At 42.6% G+C, this 19,252-nt stretch overlaps 1 protein-coding gene across 1 annotated transcript in view; it reads right to left on the bottom strand.

Annotated features, from left to right (window-relative positions):
- LOC122557137 (lysine-specific demethylase 3A-like) overlaps positions 1–14,526 on the bottom strand; it is an 86,819-nt gene extending 72,293 nt beyond the window's left edge. The window contains exons 1-4 of the mRNA XM_043704524.2: positions 14,213–14,526; positions 10,771–10,917; positions 7,690–7,803; positions 3,978–4,080 (exon numbers count right to left, since the gene is read on the bottom strand). Coding sequence (XP_043560459.2) covers positions 3,978–4,080; positions 7,690–7,803; positions 10,771–10,917; positions 14,213–14,410 — 562 coding nt within the window. The 5' untranslated portion in view covers positions 14,411–14,526. The remainder of the gene's footprint in view (positions 1–3,977; positions 4,081–7,689; positions 7,804–10,770; positions 10,918–14,212) is intronic.
- Positions 14,527–19,252: the final 4,726 nt, after the last annotated feature.

Below are 19,252 nucleotides of genomic sequence, written 5' to 3'. Positions count from 1 at the left end.
TTGTGTTGTTGATAGCCTGACGCTGTCTTTGTCACTATGTCTGATATTGATCAGTGGTAAACTGGGCAAAGCCATTAGCGGGTTTTGAGAAGATTTGTTGCTCAGGTTGAGGTTCTGGATGTAAGTTTGCTCGCTGAGCTGGAAGATTCATTTTCAGATGTTTTGTTACCATATGAAGTAACATCATCAGTGAGCCTCCAGTGAAGTGCTGGTGTTATGTCCCGTTTCTATGTATGTGTTTCCTTGGGTAGGTGATGTCATTTCTTGTTCTTTTTCTCAGAGTGTGGCAGATGGAGTCCAAATCAATGTGTTTGTTGACAGAGTTCTGGTGGGAATCCAATGCTTCGAGGAATTCTCATGCGTGTCCCTGTTTGGCTTGTCCTAGGATGAATGCGTTGTCCCAGTCAAAGTGCTGTCCTTCCTCATCTGTATGTAAGGATACTAGTGAGAGTGGGTCTTGTTTTTTTGTGGCTAGTTGGTGTTCGTGTATCCTGGTAGCTAGTTTTAGAACATAGAACATAGAAGAATACAGCGCAGTACAGGCCCTTTGGCCCTCGATGTTGCGCCGATCCAAGCCCACCTAACCTATACTAACCCACTATCCTCCATATACCTATCCAATGCCCGCTTAAATGCCCATAAAGAGGGAGAGTCCACCACTGCTGCTGGCAGGGCATTCCATGAACTTACGACTCGCTGAGTGAAGAACCTACCCCTAACTTCAGTCCTATATCTACCCCCCCTTAATTTAAAGCTATGCCCCCTTGTAATACCCGACTCCATACGCGGGAAAAGGTTCACACTGTCAACCCTATCTAACCCCCTAATCATCTTGTACACCTCAATCAAGTCACCCCTAAACCTTCTTTTCTCTAATGAAAACAGCCCCAAGTGTCTCAGTCTATCCTCATACGATCTTCCTTCCATACCAGGCAACATCCTGGTAAACCTCCTCTGCACCCGTTCCAGTGCCTCCACATCCTTCCTATAGTATGGCGACCAAAACTGCACACAATATTCCAGATGTGGCCGCACCAGAGTTTTATACAACTGCATCATGACCTCAGGACTCCGGGACTCAATTCCTCTACCAATAAAAGCCAGTACGCCATATGCCTTCCTCACCGCACTATTTACCTGGGTGGCAACTTTCAGAGATCTGTGTACATGGACACCAAGATCCCTCTGCTCATCCACACTACCAAGTATCCGACCATTAGCCCAGTACCCCATCTTTTTGTTATTCTTCCCAAAGTGAATCACCTCACATTTAGCTACATTGAATTCCATTTGCCACCTTTCTGCCCAGCTCTGCAGCTTCTCTATATCCTGCTGTAACCTGCCACATCCTTCCTCACTGTCAACAACTCCTCCGACTTTCGTATCATCCGCAAACTTGCTCACCCAACCTTCTAACCCCTCTTCCAGGTCATTTATAAAAATGACAAACAGCAATGGTCCCAAAACAGATCCTTGCGGAACACCGCTAGTGACGGCACTCCATGAAGAAACTTTGCCATCAACTACTACCCTCTGTCTTCTTCAATCCAGCCAATTCCTAATCCAAACCTCCAACTCACCCTCAATGCCATATCTCCGTATTTTCTGCAGTAGCCTACCATGGGGAACCTTATCAAACGCCTTACTAAAATCCATATATACCACATCTACCGCTTTCCCCTCATCAACCTCCTTCGTCACCTTTTCAAAGAACTCAATAAGGTTTGTGAGGCACGACCTGCCCTTCACAAAACCATGCTGACTATCCTTGATCACATTATTCCTATCCAGATGTGCATAAATCCTATCCCTTACAATTCTCTCTAAGACTTTGCCCACAACAGAAGTGAGACTCACCGGCCTATAGTTACTAGGGTTATCCCTACTCCCCTTTTTGAACAAGGGAACCACATTTGCTATCCTCCAGTCTTCTGGCACTACTCCTGTAGACAAAGAGGACATAAAAATCAAGGCCAATGGCTTGATTGTCCAATGTAGTGCCTGTTTGTCCAATATAGTGTTCTTGCAAGGTATTTTGTAAATGATGTTCGTGTTGCTTGTCTGTGTAGGGTATTTTAAGTTCATTAGCTGCTGTTTTAGTGCGTTGGTGGGTTTGTGGGCTACCATGATGCCAAGAGGTCTAAGTAGTCTGGCAGTCATTTCGGAGATGCCTTTGATGTGGGGGAGACCGGCTAGTGTTTCTGGGCATATTTTGTCTGCTTGCTTGGGCTTGCTGCTGAGAAATCTGTGGACTGTATTCATTGGGTACCCATTCTTTTTGAATACACTGCATAGGTGATTTTTCTCTGCTCTTCGTAGCTCCTCTGTGCTGCAGCATGTGGTGGCTTGTTGAAATAATGTTATAATGCAGCTTCATTTGAGAGTGTTGGGCAAAACAATGGCAGATGGAGTTTAATCCTGATAAAGTGTGGAGAGAGGCATTTTAGATCTAATAAGGGAACGAAATACACAGTGAATGGCAAGTCCATAGAGAGTAGTGAAGAACAAAGGGACTTAGTGCCTAAGTCCACAGATACCTGAAGGTGTCAGTAAAGGCAGTGAAGGTGCCAAACAGAAAGCATGCCTTCATTAGCTAGGTCACAGAACATAGGAGCAAGGAAGTCTTGTTACAAAACATTGGTCAAGCCACAGATGGAATGCTGTATGCAGTTCACACAGGGTGCAAGGAAATTTACCAGGATGTTGCCTGGGATGGAAATTCTCAGTTATAAGGAAACACTGGATAGACTGGGTTTGTTTTCCTTGGAGCAGGGGTGGGGGATGGAGGTTTACAAAATTATGAAAGGCATACACAGGGTAGATAGTGAGAATCTTTACCCCATGGCAGACATGTATAAGACCAGACAGCACATATTTAAGGAAAAGAGTAAACGGTTTAGCAGAGTTCGGAGAAAAAAAATAACTTATCCAGAGGATGGTAGAAATATGGAACATGATCCCTGCGGGGTGGTGGATTTACTGTTGCTACACTCAAGGTGCATCTGGGTGAGCACTTAAAATGCTAAGGCATATGGACCAAGTTCAGGTAAATGGGTAATTTGGTATTTGTTGGTCAGCACAGACATGGTGGGCCAAAGGGCCGTTTCTATGCTGCATGACTCCATGATTCCATGGAACATAATAATTCAAAGCAATGAACACATCTGAATTTCCCCATGTTATCTTTGCCTTGCAGAAAAGAATTCAGTCAGTGTAATCAGGAAAAATCTTTGCTCCAACAAGTGTTTAAAATTCCACTATTGCCCGTAGCTATATCTCCATGAATTAGACCATCTCTCTTCATAGACCACTGACATTTCCTCTGTCAGCCTAACTCCAGCAGCCACTTAGAGTCAAATTGACTGACTGCCTAGTCAAGAGCAAATTCCGTCAGGTTAAATCATCCACAATCCTATGTTGAGCTCAGAGAGAGATGTCACAGCAGCAAAGTATGATATTAGCAATCAAACCTTCTTTTATTGACATCAGTGCACCATCTCAGAAACCATCTCAATTCTAATTAAATCTTTCAACTGCATGACCTTCAGTTTCACCCTTTGAGAAGTAAGTTTAGGACAAAAGTATTTTGAACACTATATTGTAATAATAATTTCCTGCACCCTATCCCATAACCAGAAATCCTGATAGCTGGAAAGAGATAGATCAGTCACTGTCAGTTCATTTGAGTTTGATTTCACAATTGAAGGAGCATTGAATGATGTTTACCACCAAAAACATAAATATCTTTCTCTTTCCAATGTCAAAAGCTCTGACGTGCCTTTTCAGCCTTTTATTCCTATTTATAGCCATGAACGTTTGATTCAGAAATGTTGCAATTTACAAGGGTAATACTGTCACCTCAATTTCCAAGAAAACTTTAGTTGCAAAGAACACATCAAGAAGAACTAACTAAAATACAGTCTTCAAAATGATCAAAGAATTTTGCGTAACTTTTGGAGAAGTAGTAGGATGCTTACCATAGAGGAGCAGTTCTTGGGTACGTTTGTTAATGAACCACGTCTTAATCTTGGCACAAATCTCATCATCCTGGAATGGTTTTGCCCAGGAATTCATATTCATCTATTAAATTAAGTTACAGTGCAACTTAAGTCCATACAAAAATCCAACTTTACAGATAATTCTGATTTTTAAACAATTGAGAAAAAAAAAGTATGCTATAGAGATAACAAGTGAAAGAACATAAATTGGTGGCCAGTCACTGAATGAATGGCTTTAGCAGGTTATCAAAATCAGTTCAGTAAAGGACAATGTTGTGGATTGATTTCAGAAATTATCACCATTGGGCCCCATCGTCATTGTTACGAATTAAATGACTAACTTCTATCTTAAAAAATACAAGGCATACAAATAATGGTTTGACAGCATTATGTGAAATAGCTATTGGTAGTACAGCATTCGAGTATTAATGAAAGCTTTTCATCTTGCACTCATTAGGACAATTCCCAAGAACACCAATGCAACAGAGGAACTTAATAACATTTGTAGAGAGGTGTTATGAAGTTGAAGGCGTGTACCGTTCCCTAGAGAGAGAGCGCGCGCATCAAGACAGAAACACATGGAGAGCTAATGTCTTTCTCTCCAATAAATTAGGAAACACACTCTATCAAAATTACCTTTACATATGAAACATACTTGCAGTAAAAATACAGATGACGACCTAGGGAGATCCTCAGCAGGAACTGTGCGGTTTTGAAATTAAGTTGATATAATTTTAATAAGTGTCTTATTGGAACAGCTTTTTGTTATAGAGTTAGAGGCAGATAGTAAGCACTTGAGAGAACTGGTGGGGGGTCGGGGTGCGGTGGCTTAGGGCTGTGAACGGGTTCACCTCCGCATCATACCAAAGGACTGTGTCCTGATTGGTAGGAAGCTTGCCAATTGCACCAATTGAATGCACTCTACTTAAGGCCCTTTGAGCCTGTTCCACCATTCAATGAGATCATGGCTGATCATCCGTCTTAGTAACCTATTCCTGCCTTCTCAAAAAACAAAAAACTTACAACCCAGGAACAGGTCCTTCGGCCCTTCAAGCCTGAGCCGATCCAAATGTACTGTCTAAACTGGTCAGTCATTTCCTAAGCATCTGTATCCCTCTGCTCCCCACCTACTCATGCATCTGTCCAGATGCATCTTAAATGAATCTACCATGCCTGCCTCTACCACCTCTGCTGGCAATGCGTTCCAAACGCCCACCACCCTCTGTGTGAAGTATTTACCGAGTGTATCCCCCTGAAACTTCCCACCTCTCACTTTGCAAGCATGACCCCTCGTTATTGAATCCTTCACCCTGGGAAAAAGCTCGTCTCTATCCACCCTGTCTATAACCTTCATGATTTTGTAAACCTCAATCAGGTTCCCCGCTCAATCTCCTTTTTTCTAGTGAAAATAAACCTAACCTACTCAACCTCTCTTTATAGCTAGCACCTTCCATACCAGGCAACATCCTTGTAAACCTTCTCTGCACCCTGTCCAAAGCATCCACATCCTTTTGGTAATGTGGCACCCAGAACTGTACACAGTATTCTAAATGCAGCCGAACCAATGTCTTGCACAAATTTTAACATGACTTGCCAGCTCTTATACTCAATACCTCGTCCGATGAAGGTAAGCATACTATATGGCTTCTTGACCACTCTATCCACTTGTGCAGCAACCTTCAGGGTGCAATAGACCTGCACTCCCAGATCTCTCTGCCCATCAACTTTTCCCAAGGCTCTTCCATTCATTGTATATTCGCACTAGAATTAGACTTGCCCAAATGCATCACCTCACATTTGTCTGGATTGAAAGCCATCTGCCACTTTTCCGCCCAACTCTCCAGTCTATGTATATCCTCCTGTATTCTGACAGTCCCTTGCGCTTTCTGCCACTCCACCAATCTTTGTGTCATTTGCAAACTTGCTGATCATGCCAACAGTGCCCTCTTCTAGATCATTTATCTCCTCAAATATTTTGACCCCTTTCAGTTGTAAAAACAATATCTAACTGCTTCTTGAAAGCATTAGAAGTTGTGACTTCAACTGCTTTCTGTGGCAGAGAATTCTCTACACACCACTCTCTAGGTGAAGAAATTTAATCTCATCTCAGTCCTAAATGGCCGATCCTATATCCTTAGGCTGTGACACCTGATTCTGGGCTTCCTCGTCAATACAAATATTCTTCCAGTATTTACCCTATCTAATCCCATTAGATGTTTTACAGGTTTGAGATTCCTGTTCATTTTTCTAAACTTGAGAGTGGATATAGCGATCCAGTCTCTCTATATATCAGACCTGCCAACCCAGGAATGAGTCCGGTAAACCTTCACTGCACTCCCTCTATAATAAGAACATTCTTCCTTTGGTAAAGAGACCAGGACTACACACAATACTCCAGGTGAGTGGTCTCACCAAGTCCCTGTACAATTGCATCAAAACGTCCCTGTTCCTGCACTCAAATCCTCTCTTTGTGAAGTCCAACATACCATTTGCCTTCTTCAACACCTGCACACTTACTTCAGCAGACCCTCAAAGCAGCCTCACCTACACAGCCAAGAGGGAATGCCGCTTACAAATATAGTGTGCCAAAGTGGAACCGAGTTAGATAATCCCCCATGACTTTATTTAAGGTCAGATAGAGCTCGAGTTTTGAAGCACAGCACAGGAGATCAGTAGTAATGGTGATAGAGTGGGGGGTTAATGGAAAGAGGAGAGATAAAGGAGGAAAGTCACACCCTATCTCCACACAAGGGAGGGCATTAATGGAGCCATGGTAGATAAATTTAGTTCTCATCTATAAAGAAGATTTACACTACATAATTCATCATTCTGTAGCAATAGCTGTATCGCAAAGATCATCATTGCAGCCTCTAAACATAAAGGAGGCTGAGAAGCAGAACCAAAAACTACATGGTTTTTATTATTTCAATATAATCAAGTGAAATGCACAAAATAGTTAGCATTGCCGTATGAAAGATCTCTCATTTGTTTAGTGATAAAACAAACATGGGAGACAGCAGGAAGTGGAAACAAAAAATAGTATGCAGGTGCAGTCAAACACATTGTCTAAAGTATCATAGAAATGTTGTGCAATGTTAACTTATTTCTCTCAAAAACATAGAGATCCTTCTGAAATGGGCAGTGTCAATCCTATCCCTCTAGTATGGCCCCACAGAGGACACTGATCCTATCAAATTGAAATCAGAATCCTATTCAGTCTTGGTAGGTTTTAGGCAGATCTGGCCAAACAGTCAAAATTGAGACTACTTCTTTCCAATTTTAGAGATTTGTAAATGTCTATTCAACTTAACTGAAGTTGACAAACTGAATGCATTATTTTTGGCTTCCAATCGGTTGAAATGTTAACACCCATACTGTAAACAGTCATGCACAAAGTTACAGGAATGAGTAGGAGGGGCAATGCTGCAATCACTGCAACGCTGAAAAATTGGACTTTTGACACATTACTGGGCACAGTTGGAGCTTTAATTGCCAGCTGTCTGACTGAAGAACACTATCAGCTTAGGCATGGCAGGGAAGCAGCAGAAAGTCATGGACAGGAGCTCCAAAATGCCACACTATTACATTAAATGTCTTGACCAAAGGATAAGTGTAACTTCTGCCAGCAATTTGCAAAGTAGATAATTCACTCAAACAAGCCAAAGATCCACCTGAACCTGAAATTTGTTACCTTTAGTGGCTGAAGAGAGACCTTGTTTTGCAGAAACACTCGGTACTTGTCTGCAAGAAATTCCACAGGAGTCACTGATGCAAGACCAACTTTGTCCAGCAAGCATTTAAATGTCTGAAACATAAAATATATTCTATTTTCAGGAAGGGTTACTGGACCTGAAACATTGATTTCTCCCCACAGATGTTGCCAGACTTGCTGAGCTTTTCCAGCAATTTCTATTTTTGTATACGTTATTTTCAGATGGATACATGCAAAACTTGAATGCACTTAAGCCATAGGCAGGAGTGGTTGCTACACTAATTTGGACCTTAGACAGAGAGCTACATTTCTCACTAACAAAGTGGAATTGGAAGACCACCTCTTGATTGCCTTAACAATCTCAAGCTTCCACCAAATAGTGGTGGCAGTGTGCTCTATGGAATAAATCAGAAGATAAGAATGGCTTTTAGCATGTGCACCATAGTTATCATGGGTGATTTTAATCTGCACATTGACTGAGTAAACCAATAGAACATGAAGCTCTCGAGAACAAGTTCCCAAGTGCATTAAAGTTTGCTTTCTAGAGTACGTTGAAGAGTTGACCAGTGGACAGACTGTTTTGGGTCTAGTATACATAATGAAAAGGGCTAATTAATAATCTTACTATAAAAGAACCTTTAGGGATGAGTGACCATAATATGATAGACGTTTATGGTATTTTTGAAAATTAGATAGTTCATTCTGAAGCAAGGAAACATGGGTCATGGGAGAAGGCAGGAAAGTGGATATGAGAGTTATCAGATTGGCCTTTATCCCACTGAATGGCAGATCAGACTCGATGGACTAAATGGCCGACTTCTGCACTTACCTGATGTTCAAAAGGTGTTAAATTTGATTAAGGGAGATTATGAAAGCATGAGAAAAAGTTAGCTCAGCTGTATTGGGCAAGTACATTAAAAGGTGTGACTGTACATGGTCAATGTTAAGTCTTTAATAACTATTATATGACTTACAGTAATTACACATTCCTTCAAGGTGCAAAAATTCAAAGGTTAGTCAATATGGCGAACAAAGTTCAGGGTTGCGCAAGATTAAAAGGAAAGTTTATAAAGTGGTTAGAAATGAACCAGAGGAATGTGAAGTTTTAAGAATATAACAAATGAAGGCAACAAAACTGAAAGGAAAAGAAGAACGGAATAGAATGCAATTTAACAAAAAAACATAAAAATGAATTGTAAAACTTTCTGAAGGAGTCTAAAACCTTCGGCTAAGTCTAATGTCTATTATAGGCAGAGTCAGGAGAATTTATAATGGGAAATACAGAAAAGGCAGAGATGCTAACTGATCACTTTGTGCTTGATTTCAATGAGGAAAATACAAAAAACCTCCCAGAATTAGATATCCAATTGACTAGGGAGAACAAGGAATTGAAGCAAATTAGTATCAGTAAGACATAGTACTGGAGAAATCAATGGGGCTGGAAGTGGCTAAGTGCCCAGACCTGACAATCCAAACCACAGAGTATTGAAGGATATGGCTACGGTATAGTCTATGCATTGGTAACCATTCTCCAAACTTCTAGCGATTCTGGCATTATTCCTGCAGTTGGGAAACTTGCGAATGTAAACCACTAGTTAAAGAAAAGAATAAGGAGGAAAACTAAACAGTCAGACATCAGCAGTAGGGAAAATTCTATGATGTGATAAATGGACACTTGGATAAAAATGATCTGACCAGGCAGAGTCAGCACAGGTTTCCTGATGAAAAGCAGTGTTCCAAAAACTTGCACTATTTTGAGATTATTATTAACAAAATTAATAAAGGGGAGCTAATGGATGTAGCATATTTAGATTTTGTTAAAGTTGACAGAGGAGATAATGTACTGACATGGATTAATGATTGTGAAACTGACAGAAACCAGAGTAGGCTCTGACTAGTGGGATACTGTAAGGATCAACACTCGGGGCCTCAGATATTCACAATACATATCACAAGAGCTTTTGCACTAATTTCAAAAGAGAAATCTTAAGCATGATTCTAAATCTGACATGACTACACAGATCTAAATACCAGTAACAAGCCTGCCACTTTTGAAATTTCTCCTGATATAGTGAAAGAAACCCTCAATAAAATGTTGTTGTTCAAGCTTCCCTCTACATAATGAACCTATAAATCAGACCCGAATTGCAGTGATGATACTGAATACTGTAGGCAATATGTGGAACTGTTTAATGTCCTGTATGATTCATGTATGTCTTTGACTATCTTCTCAGAAAGGAGAAAATAAGGACTGCAAAAATGATGCACTCAGATGTTGGAGATCAGAGTCAATAGTGTGGTGCTGGAAAACTACAGCAGGTCAGGCAGCGTCCAAGGAGCAGATACCTGCCATGCTTTTCCAGCACCACACCATCTTCTGAGAAAGCCAAGCGTTAACTGCTGGGTTATGCTTCAGTGGGAGTTTACTGCTTGCATTGATTAGATGAAGTGTAAACAAGCATGTCATATAATGATTAGGGATTAGAATAAGCTAAGCATTTATACAGGCAGAGTAAAAAATTAAAACAGGAACAAATATAAAATGTCTGAGTCTTTGGAATGTATAAATTACAGAAACAACAGTTAAATGGTTGGGCCACCTGCATACTTCTGATCACATAATTAACATCCACAATTATGATGTCTACATGTTAACTTAGTTAATGATGATGTCTCTGACTAGAGTACAATCTTTTGATGCAGCTGTAAAATGTTTGTTGATAATATTATGAATCCTGCAGGTCAATGCTGGGCTTCTTACCAAATATGGAAGAAAAATCTTCTACTATGGTGTAACCCCTATTACTAATCATTAGATATCCCAAGACCAGGCAAATCAAGGGGGACTGGTGGCAGCAAACTACCGAAAACAATCCTAGTCAGTACTATATACTTGCAGAGGTTGCAAGTGCAACAAGGTAATAGGAGTGATCAGTGTAAAGCTACCACACACTTTAGAATAGCTTAGCTGCCGGTCACATCCTCTGGCCCAAGAGCGTTTGGCCAAACAGACATTAAATACTAACAAAAGAAAAATTGAAGGCATAAAAAGTTCCACACCAGTCCAGGCCACTGCACGTCATCTGCAGATCCTCTCAGAGATTTCCTGTCAGCCAGAACTAACTGATGTTCAATCAGGAAGATCCTGAGCTCCTCATCATGGAGTTTCATCCACCGACACCAGCTTTCGTCGAATTCTAGAAAAACCTGCAGTGGAGTAGCAAACAGAAGAATAAATGAATGTAACCAAACGTTTCTCCTTTATCTAAAACTTTTGGACTTATCTCAAGGTAAAAGTGACAAGATACTACAGCTTTCTATAAATTGGAAGCCTTACCAGTTACCTGAAAATTCTCACTTCCGAGAAGTGTGATGAGACAAAATCTAAAATATAACCTATATATTAATAGCCAACCATCTGCTATGCTGTGTTTACTCAATGTTATCACAAATACAGAGGAAGTGCAGAGTGTCCGTGTGATGTTAGGACTGTCCTTTGAGAAAATATTGGGGAAGATGGGTCTGGTACTTTAGAAGAATGAAGCATGATCTCATTGACGTGTATAAAATTCTTACTGAGCATGTTAGATTAGATGTCAATCAAATGTATTCCCAGGCTGATGAGTCTCAAGGGGAAATGAGTCTCTCAGGATATGGGGCATTCACTCAGAGGGTGTTGAACCTTTTAGAATTATCTACCTCAAGGGTCTGTGGACCTTAAACGGAGCATAATCTGATCTAAATATTAAAATTCATTAACTGATGTCAGAACGAAAGTGTAGTTGATTCGTTGACTCTCTCCCTCTTTTTTTTTAAAAAAAGTTCATTCATGGAATGAGGGCTCTGCTGGCTCGGCCATCAATTATTGTCCATCTCAGGAGAAGTTAAGAGTCAACCACATCACTGGGGGGTCTGGCACCTCATGTAGTCCAGACCAGTTGAGGACGGCAGCTTCCTTCCCTAAAAAGCATTACTGAACCAGATGAACTTTTCCTCGCAATTATTTCATGGGCAACATTAGACTCTCAATTCCACAGACCCTCCAGTCCAAGTCACCCATGCCGACCAGATTTCCTAATCTAAGCTAGTCCCATTTGCCAGCACTTGGCCCATATTCCTCTAAACCCTTCCTATTCCTATACCCTTCCAGATTTTAATGTTGTAATTGTACTTCCTTTGGTAGCACATTCCACATAAGCACTACCCTGTGTGAAAAAGTTGCCCTTAGGTCCCTTTCAAATTTTTCCCCTCTCACCCTAAACCTAGTCCTGGACGGACCCCCCCCCCGCCATCCCAATCCCAGGGAAAAGACTTTGTTACTTCTCTTATCCATGCCCCTTATGATTTTATAAACCTCTATAAGGTTGCCCCTCAGCATCCGACGCTCCAGGGAAAACATTCCCAGCCTATTCAACCTTTCCCTTTAGCGCAAATCCTCCAACCCGGGCAACATCCTTGTAAATCTTTTCTGAACCCTTTCAAATTTCACAACATCCTTCCACTAGGAGAGAGACCAGAATTGCACGCAATATTCCAAAAGTGGCCTAACCAACATACTGTACAGCCGCAACATAACCTTCCAACTCCTATGCCCAATGCTCTGACCAATAAAGGAAAGCATTAGCGAGTTTTGAGAAGATTTGTAGCTCAGGTTGAGGTTCTGGGTGTAGGTTTGCTCGCTCAGTGGAAGGTTCATTTTCAGACATTTCGTCACCATACTAGGTGACATCTTCAGTGAGCCTTCCGACGAAGCACTGCTGGTGTTTTCTGCTTTCTATTTATGTTTGGGTTTCCTTGGATTGGCGATGTCATTTCCTATGGTGACATCATTTCCTGCATCCAAAGGAAAGCATACCACACACCTTCTTCACTATCCTAACTACTTGCGACTTCACTTTCAAGAACTATGAACCTGCACTCCAAAGTCTCTTTGTTCAGCAACACTATATTTTAAGAGGTTCTTGCTGTTGTTACTTGCAAATGTACTCTCAAAGTTGACCTTTGCCCTCATTTTATTTGTTGAAAAAAAACTGACCAAACTTCCCCAGTCCTCGGGCTTAGCCTTAATCTTTGTCATTTCGTCATGGCCATAATAATTTCTTATGTCATTCACACTATGGTCTCGGTGGGGTGGCGAGACAATGATCAATTGTTTGCCTTTCACTTTTTGTGGTGGGCAGGGGAAAAAAAAGCTACTCCTGCCTGGACTGACTGCAATTATGAACTATCAAGACCAAGGATGAACTCAAACCCTGTGTCACTCAAGAGCCCTTGCCTCAAAAGGAAGCAGAATTTTTTTTTTCCTTTTCACATTCATGAAGTTGTTCCCTGCTCAGTTACTCCCAAGCAACGTTTTCTCTCAACAACTATCCAATTATCCCTAACTTTTTGTTTTGGAAAAGGTGCTCCTCAGCACGTTTTCCTCGCTTGGCTTTGCGTTACAAACGTAGAATGATCACTCATAATAATAAGTTGCTAGTTTGCAGCTGCTTTGCTCTAGTTAACACCCCAAAAATCAATACAAAATGCATGGCACTAATCCTCTCGGGGTCAAGACTGGTTCCCTCTGCTGTTGGCTTGATACTACACGAGTTACTGAGATCAGATACATTCACTGAACAATAACTGAACTACTATTAGTTTAGTCTTCTCTTACATGTCTATATCGGTGAAACGTTTAGATGGCTTAAACTAAACTAACGAGGACCTAAGCAAGCTGGGAAATGTGAACAGTGGACCAAATTTCTAACGGGAAGCACAAAACACAGCAATGGATACCAGCCGGAAAAGTGAACAGGTTAAATTATCCGAGGAGCAGCAAAATCGACGTTTCGGGCAAAAGCCCTTCATCAGGAATAATGAGAAAAGTACTTTTTTTAAAAAAAGTTCTATCAATGATCAACTCGATGCACATTAGGGAGACTGGCAAGACGAATTCAATCTGATTTGGTGAAATGCGGTATTTCATTCAATAGGTTGTGACTTTCTTTTGAAGTTTGATCGTTTTAAAGTTCATAGAAATGTCCTGTGTTTGTTGGATAATTTAACCGAGGTAAAAACACTGACTGCAGATGCTGGAAACCAGATTTTGGATTAGTGATGAAGGGCTTTTGGCCGAAACGTCGATTTTGCTGCTCCTCGGATGCTGCCTGAACTACTGTGCTCTTCCAGCACCATTAATCCAAAATCTGGTTTCCAGCATCTGCAGTCATTGTTTTTACCTCGGTTAAATTATCGAACACAGGACATTTCTATGAACTTTAAAACGATCAAACTTCAAAAGAAAGTCACAACCTATTGAATGAAATACCGCATTTCACCAAATCAGACTGAATTCGTCTTGCCAATCTCCCTAATGTGCATCGAGTTGATCATTGATAGAACTTTTTTTAAAAAAGTACTTTTCTCAGTGGACAATTTTCCTACTGAAACTAAAACGTTTGACAATTTAAAACCCTCCTCGCCTACCAGGCGCAAATGGAGCTCCAGATTTCGCACTTACCAATACATTTGGGTGCGATGGATCTTTGTGGGAGACGGCTCTGATAATGCCCGCCTTCCAGTCCCATTCAGACACTCGCCCGAGTTGGAGCTCCTGGCTCAGACCGCCGAGAATGCAAAGAAAGCGCTTTCCCACCAGCTCCGAGGGCGCAGCCTCTTGCTGCTGCATCTCGAGAGGAGACATGTCGCAACGTTCCATCTTCAGAACGTTGGCCCGGACTCCGGACTCCACGCGCCGCCACCCGCTACATCCAAACGCCCGTGCCCCGCCGCGCGTACACAATCTAACAATGTCACGCCTCTCATTGGATACAGTGAGGACGGGAGGGACCTCGAGCGACTGCGCTCCCGGGATTTCCTCCTAACCCCCGCCCCTGGCACATATCAATCACTCGGAGCGAAATAGCTCGCATGACGAGCGGAGGTTCCCCAAGCTAATGTATTTCCCAGCGCCGAACCGAGAAAGTGGAGCCACCGGGCACGCTCGCTGCCGCTGCAAAAAAAAAGAAAAAAAACAGAAGCTGTTGCGTTGCATTTGCGGCCTGTGCATGCTGACGGCGGGAGACATTGTTTTGGTGGGGAGTGAGCAGGTTCACACAGTACGTGCCGATTTGTGCGTAGACTCCTTTTCTGGGGCTGGGGGTGGGTGTGGGGGTGGGGGAAAGAGTACTGAAAACTGAACAGGATCTATCTCCCTCTGCAGTTCAGAGACCACAGTGCACCTGCACATACCATGTATCATTGCAAACTAACCTCCTCGCCTTCTGAGCAGCACACTCGCACAAAACAAGAAAAAAGCAAATTGCTGCGGTAGGTAAAAATCGGAAATAGAAGCATAAAGTGTTAGGGAGTACGCCTCCGCTGAAGTAGCATCTGTGCATTGAGAGAGAGAGGTCAATAATCAGCCATTCCTCATCACAATTGCAAACACACACGCAAGGAGTCTGTGTTGATATTGAAATGCAAAGTGAGTATTTATTATGTGTTTCATTTCTTGTATGAGACTTCCACTGAGTGTTGTTATTTAGGTGCACACTCACCTCCGAGTCACATAAATCTCACGGCAGGACTCGAGTCAAAAGGACCAGCACTAAACTTTTTTCGCGAGGAGAGAGATCAATAACGGGGCACAGACTGTAATCAATGGGAAGTTTAGAAGGAATATAAGGAATTTTTGTTTTTACGCAGTGTCTGGAATACACTACCCGAAAGGGTAGTTTAGACGGGAACCATCATAACAATTAAATAGTATTTGGATGATCACTTGAAATGCCTAGCACACTGCGTTATGGATAAAGTGCTAGCAGATGGGACTGAATACTTGATGATCTTAAGTAAGGGAAGACTTAGGAAGCAGCGATCATAATATGGTAGAGTTCAGTCTGCAGTTTGAAAGAGAGAAGGCAAACTCGGATGTAATGGTGTTACAGTTAAACAAAGGTAATTATGAGGGCATGAGAGAGGAACTGACGAAAATCGACTGGAAGCAGAGCCTAGCGGGGAAGCCAGTAGAGCAAAAATGGTAGGAGTTTGTGGGTATAATTGAGGACACAGTACAGAGGTTCATCCGAAAGAAAAGAAAGATTATCCGGGGAGGGATTAGACAGCCATGGCTGACAAAGGAAGTCAGGAAATGTATCAAAGAGAAAGAGAGATCCTATAAAGTGGCCAAGAGCACTGGGAAATCAGAAGATTGGGAAGGCTACAAAAACAAACAGAGGATAACAAAGAGAGAAATAAGGAAGGAGAGGATCAAATATGAAGGTAGGCTAGCCAGTAATATTAGAAATGATAGTAAAAGTTTCTTTCAATACATAAAAAACAAACGACAGGCAAAAGTAGACATTGGGCCACTTCAAACTGATGCTGGAAGGCTAGTGATGGGAGATAAGGAAATAGCTGGAGAACTTAATAAGTACTTTGCATCAGTCTTCACAGTGGAAGACATGAGTAATATCCCAACAATTAAAGGGAGTCGGGGGCTGAGTTGAGTATGGTTACCATTACAAAAGAGATAGTGCTAGAAAAGCTAAAAGGTCTTAAAATTGACAAATCTCCTGGCCCCAATGGGCTACATCCTAGAGTTCTAAGGGAGTTGGCTGAGGAAATAGCGGAGGCGTTGGTTGAGATCTTTCAAAAGTCACTGGAGTCAGGGAAAGTCCCGGATGATTGGAAGACTGCTGTTGTAACCGCATTGTTTAAGAAAGGATCAAGACAAAAGATGGAAAATTTTAGGCCAATTAGCCTAACCTCAGTTTTTGGTAAAATTCTAGAATCCATCGTTAAAGAAGAGGTTTCTAAATTCTTGGAAGAGCAGGGTCGGATTAGAACAAGTCAACATGGATTTAGTAAGGGGAGGTCGTGCCTGACAAACCTGTTAGAATTCTTTGAAGAGGTGACAAGTAGGTTAGACCAGGGAAACCCAGTGGATGTGGTCTATCTAGACTTCCAAAAGGCCTTTGATAAGATGTCACACGGGAGGCTGCTGAGTAAGGTGAGGGCCCATGGTGGTCGAGGTGAGCTACTGGCATGGATTGAGGATTGGCTGTCTGACAGCAGGCAGAGAGTTGGGAGAAGAGGTTCTTTTTCGGAATGGCAGCCAGTGACAAGCGGTGTCCCACAGGGTTCAGTGTTGGGGCTGCAGCTGTTCATGTTATATACCAATGATCTGGATGAAGGGACTGGGGGCATTCTAGCGAAGTTTGCCGATGATACGAAGATAGGTGGACAGGCAGGTAGTACTGAGGAAGTGGGGAGGCTGCAGAAGGATCTAGACAGTTTGGGAGAGTGGTCCAGGAAATGGCTGATGAAGTTCAATGTGAGCAAATGCGAGGTCTTGCACTTTGGAAAAAAGAATACAAGCATGGACTACTTTCTAAACGGTGAGAAAATTCATAAAACCAAAGTACAAAGGGATCTGGGAGTGCTAGTCGAGGATTCTCTAAAGATAAACATGCAGGTTGAATCCGTGATTAAGAAAGCGAATGCAATGTTGTCATTTATCTCAAGAGGGTTGGAATATAAACGCAGCTACTGAGACTTTATAAAGCTCTGGTTAGGCCCCATTTGGAGAACTGTGTCCAGTTTTGGGCCCCACACCTCAGGAGGGACATACTGGCACTGGCACATGTCCAGCAGAGGTTCACACGGATGATCCCTGGAATGGTAGGTCTAACATACGAGGAACGGCTGAGGATCCTGGGATTGTACTCATTGGAGTTTAGAAGGTTAAGGGGAGATCTAATATAAACTTACAAGATATTACATGGCTTGGAAAGGGTGGACGCTAAGAAATTGTTTCCGTTAGGCGGGGAGACTAGGACCCGTGGGCACAGCCTTAAAATTAGAGGGGGTCAATTCAGAACAGAAATGCGGACACATTTCTTCAGCCAGAGAGTGGTGGGCCTGTGGAATTCATTGCCGCGGAGTGCAGTGGAGGCCAGGACGCTAAATGTCTTCAAGGCAGAGATTGATAAATTATTGATGTCACAAGGAATTAAGGGCTATGGGGAGAATGCGGGTAAGTGGAGTTGAAATGCCCATCAGCTATGATTAAATGGCGGAGTGGACTTGATGGGCCGAATGGCCTTACTTCTACTCCTATGTCTTATGGTCTTATGACTAGCCTACATATGATGGGCTAAAGAGCCTCTTTCCATGTTATCAAATATTTTGACGCCATCACTACAGGAGGTTCTGCCTTTTGGATGACAGGTTAATCCATCTGCCAGGATGGATGTCAGGGAGCCCCTGACACCGCAACCTTAAGTTCACCTGGATCAATTCAGACACCTCCCTCCCCTGGACCTCTCCATCTCCATCAACAGTGACAGACTCAACACTGACATCTTCTACAAACCTATAGCTCCTCCCACCCTGCCTCCTGTAAAAACACTGTCCCTTATTCCCAATTCCTCTGCCTCTGCCGCATCGGCTCTCAGAAGGACCAGTTCCACCACAGAACACTCGAGATGGCCTCCTTCCTTATAGACCGCATTTTCCCCTCCCACATGGTTAATGATGCCCTCCAGCGCATCTCATCCACTTCCCACACCTCCTCCCTCGAACCCCACCCCTCCAACTGCAACAAGTACAGAACCCCCTCCCACCGTCCTCACTTTCCACCCCACCAACCTCTAAATATATCGCATCATCCTCCGCCATTTCCCACCTACAAACGGACCAGACCACTAGAAATACATTTCTTTCCCCACCCTATTTTACTGTAAAGACCATTCCCTCCCGACTCCCTTGTCAGGTCCATGACCCCCCACCAACCCACCCTCCCATCCTGGCAACTTCCATTGCCACTGCAGGAATTACAAAACCTGCGCTCACATTTCGCCCCCCCCCCCACCGTAGCATGTACGAGAGGACATAACTACAAATTGAGGGGTGATAGATTTAAGACAGATGTCAGAGGCAAGTTCTTTATGCAGAGCGTGGGTAAGGGCGTGGAATGCCCTACCTGCTAAAGGTATTCAACTCAGCCACATTAGGGAGATTTAAACAATCCTTAGATAAGCACATGGATGATATTGGGTTAGTGTAAGGGGACGAGCTGAGAATAGTTCACAGGTCGGCGCAACATTGAGGGCCAAAGGGCCTGTTCTGCGCAGTATTGTTCTATGTTCTATAAATGACATCTACTTAGAGAAGGTAACTGCCTTCATTGCTGCCAGTTGTGGGTTAGCTCACTCAGTGTATGTTAACTGATAGTGCGGAAGGATCTCAACTCGTATCAAAGGACTGCATGGCAGTGTCAACATTAGATGGGGCTCTTCAACTTGCCCAGCAATTCATCAAGGAGAGGACAACTCCAAAGTTAAACCTGCGAAACTTCAGTAACTCCATCATGGCCCATATTACACCAGTGTAGTGGCAGCTGCCTTTAGTGAGAGAATGGGAGGAGGCTCTCTCCTTGGCATTCAGTGGCATTACATTCATTGAAACAATCAACATCCTAGGGTCGAGAACTGACTATTAAATTGACTGGGAGAAAGTGAGGACTGCAGATGCTGGAGATCAGAGTCAAGAGTGA

Source organism: Chiloscyllium plagiosum, unplaced genomic scaffold (assembly GCF_037043375.1).
Source record: "Chiloscyllium plagiosum isolate Xiang-an unplaced genomic scaffold, Cpla_swu_hap1 HiC_scaffold_1, whole genome shotgun sequence".
Taxonomy (NCBI): Eukaryota; Metazoa; Chordata; class Chondrichthyes; order Orectolobiformes; family Hemiscylliidae; genus Chiloscyllium; species Chiloscyllium plagiosum.
The sequence above is the reverse complement of the archived record's forward strand: the minus strand, read 5'-3'. Positions and strand labels throughout refer to the sequence as shown.